The following is a 7342-nucleotide window of genomic DNA, read 5'->3' as shown; positions in this document are numbered from 1 at the left end:
GGTGAGCTCGTCCAAGCTGCATTACTGCGTGACCAGGAGGCCGACGACCAAACACAAAGACATTGTGAGCCGTCTCTCTGTTTAACCCCAACACATTCCTTCACACATGCCATAACCAAAACCACTTCAGTGCCACAGCTCATATGACTGCAGCCAACTATTCCAGGTTATGAGGAAAAACACAAAAGAAAGGCCTCTTTCTTCATGATCTGGGTCAGGGTGATGAGCGGCACGACTCATAAACAGTTGTTGTGTGCCATTTATTCAAAACCGAGCTTTTTTTGGCTTTTTACAGTAAGTGGTTTGATTTACATGACAAACTCAGTGCGGTTCATTAATAATATCTGATGTAACTCAAGACAGAGTCAGTTTTGTTAATTGCAATAACCAGCTCCAGTCTGGAGTTAACATTCAGAACAAAGCTCTATTGACTCAACAAAAGACAGATGAAGGGCGACTCGGTGCAAGCAGTTGGTCGGTCTCCCCCTTATTCAAAGACTTAGGGATCAACAATGAAATCTTTTAAGTAAGGCTTCTAATGTGATGAAGTATTGATTGCAACCTTCTTATCCACCTCGGCATAATCAGAAAGTTTAGGGGGTGAAATTGAATCCATTGCGGTTCACGTCAAACTGCTGCCACGATGCATTGTCTGGTCCATAAATATGCGATCCAGCTGGCTGAGCTCGGTAAGAAGCTTATGGAGAAGCATATTCAACTGGTATATGGGAATTTGACATTCAGTTTCTTTGGTCGCCCTGCAGGATAATGCAACGAAGTGATGGACGAAGAAGTCAATGTGCAGTTTGAACAAAAGGCTGAAGCTATGTGGTAAAATGAGATTCTGACGGAAGTTCAGACATGCTAAATATAACTAACTCTATGTGCATTGTAAAACTTCCACCAAGGAAAAGATTTTGCATGAATGCACAGGAGTAACACGTTGTTGTAGATTAGCCACTTTGCAAGAGGAAACCACAAGATTAATGGCAAAACACTGGGTTTCCTCCACATTTCCTTCATAGTTCATATACTATTTTGACTGAAACGTTTCCTACTTCATTGGCACTTTTCATGAATACAGAGTACAAAGCGGAGTAATTATCATCCAGAAAATGTCCAAATGTCAACCTCAGCATGTTTACGAATTATATGTGCTGTTCTCATTTTCCATTGAAGCTGCCATTTTTCTAAACATGTTACCAACCTTTGGGACAGATTGTGATTTTATCTAGCATTTTAGCAAATCATATTAAAATAAATATTATGTTTAAAAAAAGAAGGGGAAAAAAAAACAACAACTAAGCTTTCAGAACTAGTTTGGGACCAAATATTGCCTATAAATTAAAGAAATAATATAATATAAATGTATTGATAATTTTTTCTTGGATAACAGGGTTGAATTGTTGAGTTTGATTAATGCAATTACCATCAATAATGTCAAAATCCATGCATTTGATGCAAAACCACACTGTAAAAAAATGATTGAAATTTGAACGGTAAAAGATTGTTCCCTTGCGATATACGGTCAAAACCTGAAATAAGTCAAACAGGACTTTTTATGTATTTGTACAGTGAAATATTAAGTTTACAGTTTTAAAAAGCGAAAAAGAACAGGTCATCTTATAATTTACATTAAAAACGTAAATCGTCATTCCCAGAATTCCCTGTGTGACACTTTCGATGGTTTTTATTTAAAATAATGTTTATTTTATGTATATTCGTATTTACCTCCTCAGCTTGTGGAAATCATGTGGCTTTCTCTTTATCACACGTATCTTTGGTATTTGTCAGTGTATTATAAAGGCACAAAACAGATTTTACTACTTCAGTAGGTTGGTATTTTAACATATAATGAAGTATATACTTTTTTTTTTTCTGCTGTTTTTTCAGCTACTTTTTATGATATGTAAAGTATTTCCTGATAAGAGTTATTGCAGCTATTGCTCTTCAGATTTTTTAGCTTGCAGTCTTTTATGAACACTGATGCAAGTCCATGTATGTATACAGTATAAAGTATCAACAGAAGGAAGCAGCTTGATAGGACTGTTAATGGCACAGCAGATGAAAACATTAAATTACACTTAAAGTAACAATCTGTGCCAGAAGACATCAGTTAGCCTCAAAACAACAGCAGTTAGAAAATCAGTTTATTACTTCTTTCTCCCTGTTTGAGCAATTAAATTAAAACAGTTCAAAGTCTTTCACACACAGTGCAGAACAAATGAACACAAATGGGTTGTACAGTAATCCTTTTACATCATTTACACATGTGAATTTAACTTACATTTCACCTATTCATAGTCCTGTTGCATATCTGTAATCATCAGGAAAAAAAAACATAACATCGCCCATAAAATGTCAACTTCATTTAATAACTTGAAAGCAAACAGCTGACTGGAAAGACTAGTTCAAAAACATCCAATTTACTTAGTCATCATTGCCTTTCATTCAAATGAGTGCACAACAATATTGAGAACATATGGTCTTTAAATTAATGATGGGAAACACACACACACACACACACCTAAACAACCCCTCAAGTCACTCATTCAAGTTTGAATAATTTTTCAAGTATTTTGCAATCAATCTTTCCGCCCTGTCTAAATAAATGTGGTCCGTGAGTCATTCATAAAACTACGGAAGCCTGTTTCCGCCACTGAATAAAAAATAAGAAAAGATGATTGTCTTTTTATCTCACAATTCTGGATTTTTTTCCCTTGTAATTCTGACTTCTTTTCTCAGAATTGTGAGACGAAGACTTGCAGTTATGAGTTTTTAAAATCCAATTTTTAGGAAAAAAGACTGTTTTCTTACAATTGTGACTATTTCTCAGAATTGTGACTTTTATTTCTCAAAATTGTGACTATGTATCACAATTCTGAGTTTTTAAAGCCCAATTTAGAGGACAAAAAACTATTTTCTTACAATTGTGACTATTTCTCAGAGTTGCAACTTTTATTTCTCCAAATTGTGACTTTACAACTCGCAATTCTGACATTTTTCTCCCCCAAAAAAGTTGCAATTACCTTTTTTATTTTTTTAACCAGTGGCAGAAACAGGCTTCCATATAAAACAAATAAAACAACAAAAAAATTACATGAAATACATTAAGTAGAAAAATATTCCAATGATCAATAAACCTATACACAGAGAAGAAAGGCTGCTTTGGTCACTTTTTTCCGTGTAGTCAGCTGACATTCAAAGATTCGACCAATGAAAAGGCTCAGCCAAGCCCCACATCCAGTGACATCATGACGATGAAGCCCAGAATGGACATCCATGAGGCCAGTTTCCCGTTCCCGCTGTGAAAGCAACACACACACATTCAGTGGCGTGTGAGCATCTGCGGTCTTTGAACACTTTCACTGTGCCGCTGCTCACCTGACTTGGGCTTCAGGAATGATGTCATCAACCACCACATACACCATGGCTCCTGCAGCGAAGGCCAGAGCGTACGGTAGCAACGGCTCCGCCAGCACCACGGCAACGGCCCCTAGCAACCCCGCCAGAGGTTCCACCATCCCGCTCAGCTGCCCGTACCTGTGAGGCAGAGACGAGCGTAAAACACTGCAGCGCTGAACGCTTCCATTAGCAGGCTTTAGAACGGCTCAGAAATCAATCAGGAATAAATTAAGACAAATAGACCATAATAAATGTTTGTGACTGTGCCCTTGGACCAAAACCTAGAGAGCTGCCTTCATAAGACAGCATTCTAACCAATATATAAGACTGATATACTGGCCGAAATGTGGCTTTTTATTATATATTTTTTTACATTTATTTTATTTATTGATTTAAATTACGTTATTTATTTATTTTTATTTGCCAATAAGTGACAGATGCATGACTTAAACAGTAATATTTATTTATTTGTTTGTTTGTTTGTAATGACATCTTTCTGTTTGGCCAATATCTGTCAGAAGTGGGTCTTGAACAGTAATCTTTTTCTTTCTCTCTTTCTCTTTCTTTTTCTTTATATTACATTTTTTTCAGTGTTGGGAGCAGGACTTAAACAGTATTTATTTATTTTTTTTATTATTTAAAATTAAGTTTTCTGTTTGGCCAATATGTGTCAGAAGCAGGACTTAAACAGCAATTTTTACATATTTATTTAGTTTTTTATCCTGATTGGCTGATAAGTGTGGGAAGCGGGACCTGAACAGTAATTATTAGTAATTACTAGCAAATACTATGATACTTTCTCACACATTTTTGGCATTTAACAAATAGCCATTTTAATACTTTAAGTGAGTCTTTGAATATGTAATAAATATTTAAATCCATGAACCTTGCAAAAACTTGCAAATTCCGGCATCGGTCATCCAAAAAATCCATATCTGTCGACCACTAATCCTAACTGAAATGAACCTCACAGGTGACAGATTTAAAAGGTTTTACAAAAGGTACATTTTACGCCAAATAAGGCTGTTTACCAAATGGATTGGACCCTAAAACACAGCCTATTTAATAAAACAGATTAGGCCTTATTTCATTAAATAGATTGGACTCAATTTAAATTGGTAACTTATAAAAAGAATATAACATTTTTATTTTATGATTTTTTTTTTGCTTGGCACGGTGCATCTAGGATCACCTTATATGCAAATATTTGTCCAAATTACAGTCTCTAAACTGTTTGGAGCAGCCTGTGCACTGGAAGTGCAAATGACACCTTAAAACAGCACCCATGCAGGCAGCACACTAGGTTTTGGATGTGAATGTGTATCTGTCTGGACTCACCAAAAGGATCGCCATGTGGACACCCCAGAACCCCGCAACGGGAGACTCACGGCAAGGCCTTCTGGAAAGTTCTGAATGCCAATGCCAATAGCCAGATTTCTGAAAGAAACAGACATTATCACTAAATCAGTTCCCAACCATGAGCACACGCAGATCTTTTCAACTTTTTCGCAACTATTTTCCTTTTTGGCAGATCGGTATCAAAGTGACCCAAATGACTCTGCTTCTGAGTCTTCTGAAGCAAAACTCTACATTTTTGTCTGTTCCTTCAAATTATCATGGCAATTCATAACTATTTTGATGAATTAGTGGCTAATTTGTATGAATTTGTACATCTTGAAGAACATTCTGGCTCTTCAACATAATGCATGTAAACGAGGACTAAAACTTCCAAGCTCCAAAATGCCAAAAGAGCACCATTAAACTATTATTAACGTAGTCCAAATAGCTCTTTTTCCAAATCTTCTGAAGAAATATGACCCTGGAGCACAAAACCAGTCATAAGGGTCAATTTTTTAAAATTGGGATTTATACAATCTAAAAGCTGAATAAATAAGCTTGTTAGGATAGGGACAATATTTGGCTGAGATACAACTATTTGAAAATCTGGAATCTGAGGGTGCAAAAAAATCTATATATTGAGAAAATGGCATTTAAGTTGTCTAAATGAAGTTCTTAGCAATGCATATTACTGATCAAAAATTACGTTCTGATATATTTACAGTAGGAAATTTACAAAATATCTTCATGGAACATGATCTTTACTTAATATCCTAATGATTTTTGGCATACAAGAAAATTTTTTAATTTTGACCCATACAATGTATTGCTGGCTATTGCTACAAATATACCCCGTGCTACTTATGACTGCTTTTGTGCTCCAGGGTCACAAATTCTGTCAATTTTGGTCTGTTTTTCCAACATCTTCATTCAATGATTTTCATACAATCTGTTATTCTGAATGCCAATAGCCAGATTTCTGAAAGAAACACACATTATCGCTAAATCAGTTCCCAGCGGTGAGCACACGCAGATCTTTTCTTGACACGTGATCTCAGCGAGAGATTTAACTGCGTCGACCGTGCCAGGCTGGAGAAACGACTGCTGACTAAAGCTCTCCAGACGAAGGCTTTCTGAAGCGCAACATACGGGTGTGTCGTACCACAAGACCACGAGAAAAGCGGGTTACGGACGGGGCACGAGCTACATCTGGAATCACGCTGTTGTGTTTGGATAATCCTGCGTGAGAGTTTCTCGCTCAAGCCAAGACGGTGACTGTAAAACGGCTCACGAGTGTGTCAAACGAGAGAGTAAGAACAACACTTCATTATGAGTATGGTTTAGATTTGTGGGAAGGCGCTGGGAGCCGGTTTCTCTCCCGAGGCGGTCTGAGGGTGGTCTCCGCCGCACAACTGATAAGCAGCTCTGTTTGTTTGGCCTGCACTTCTCCGCATCGTAATGCAAGCGGCCTCTAGAAGTTCCCGGAACCTCCCGGAGCCTGCGCTCACAAAGCAAGAAAAGCTGCTCTGTTTTGACTCCCCCTCTCCACCAGCCCAACACTCTTTCACTGCCTTCTTCAATCTCTCCTGCTGTACGATGTGCGCTGGCATGCGCTCAAGGTACTGCCCCCAGAGAAGTCAGATTAATGACAGCTAGTCACGGAAAGGCTTACAGGGCCCGTGTAATGCTGGAGAGTTTGAGGGAAAGACTGAAGAGAACCGATTCAAACTCTTTCTTACATGCAACACAGAATCAAAGTAATGCAACAAAAATGATTGTGCACGAAGAAGAACTAGGACTGGCTAGCTCCAAAATGACAAAAAAAAAACAGCATTAAACTATTATTAAAGTGATGCAAATGACTCTTCTTCCAAGGCAATACTGTAAATTTTGGATTGTTCCTTTGACACAATCTCATGGCAATTTCTAACTATTTTACGTTATGGCAAATTGGTGGCTAATTTGTATGAATTCATAAAATCTCGTTCGTACAACTTGAACATTCTGGCCGTTCTTTTCAAAGTAATGCACGTGACAACTAGGACTAAAAAAAAAGGACCATCAAAATATTATTAAAGTGGTCTAATTATAGTGGTTCTTCCAAGTCTTCTGATGCATTACTGTAAATTTTAGTTTGGACCTCCAACACAATCTCATGGCAATTCGTGGCTAATTTACATTTCAGCAAATTGGTGACTAATTTGTATGAATTTGTACATTTGCATTTAATGTAATGCACATGAATGAGGACTAGGACTGTCAAATTCCAAAACAACAATAAAATAAATAAATAAAAACTTCACCACTAAAATATTACCAAAGTAGACTCTTCTTGGCTCTTCTTCCAAGTCATCTGATGCAGTACTGTAAATTTTAGTCTGTTCCTATAACACAATCTCATGGCAGTTTGCCATTAGTTCCTTTTTGGCAAATTGCTGGCTAATTTGTTTTAATTTGTACAATCTAAGTAATACTTTTTTTTTTTTGTACATCTTGAAGAACATAGCAATTTTTTTTTTTTTTACCTTCATGCATGTGACTAAGGACTAGGACTGTCAAGCTCTAAAAACATTAAACATTAAAATATTATTAAAGTGGT

General features: G+C 36.9%; 1 protein-coding gene across 5 annotated transcripts in view; it reads right to left on the bottom strand.

The window, feature by feature from the left end:
- Positions 1 to 2137: 2137 nt before the first annotated feature.
- Positions 2138 to 7342, bottom strand: part of LOC131550578 (zinc transporter ZIP11-like) — a 148438-nt gene continuing 143233 nt past the window's right edge. For all 5 annotated transcript variants that reach the window (XM_058792753.1, XM_058792750.1, XM_058792749.1 and 2 more), the window contains 3 exons: positions 4744 to 4842; positions 3385 to 3543; positions 2138 to 3305 (listed from right to left, as the gene is read on the bottom strand). In XM_058792753.1, the coding sequence (XP_058648736.1) occupies positions 3227 to 3305; positions 3385 to 3543; positions 4744 to 4842 (337 nt within the window). In that variant the 3' untranslated portion in view covers positions 2138 to 3226. The remainder of the gene's footprint in view (positions 3306 to 3384; positions 3544 to 4743; positions 4843 to 7342) is intronic.

This window comes from Onychostoma macrolepis, chromosome 12 (assembly GCF_012432095.1).
Source record: "Onychostoma macrolepis isolate SWU-2019 chromosome 12, ASM1243209v1, whole genome shotgun sequence".
Taxonomy (NCBI): Eukaryota; Metazoa; Chordata; class Actinopteri; order Cypriniformes; family Cyprinidae; genus Onychostoma; species Onychostoma macrolepis.
Note: the sequence above shows the minus strand (reverse complement) of the source record. Positions and strands in the feature narration are given on the sequence as shown.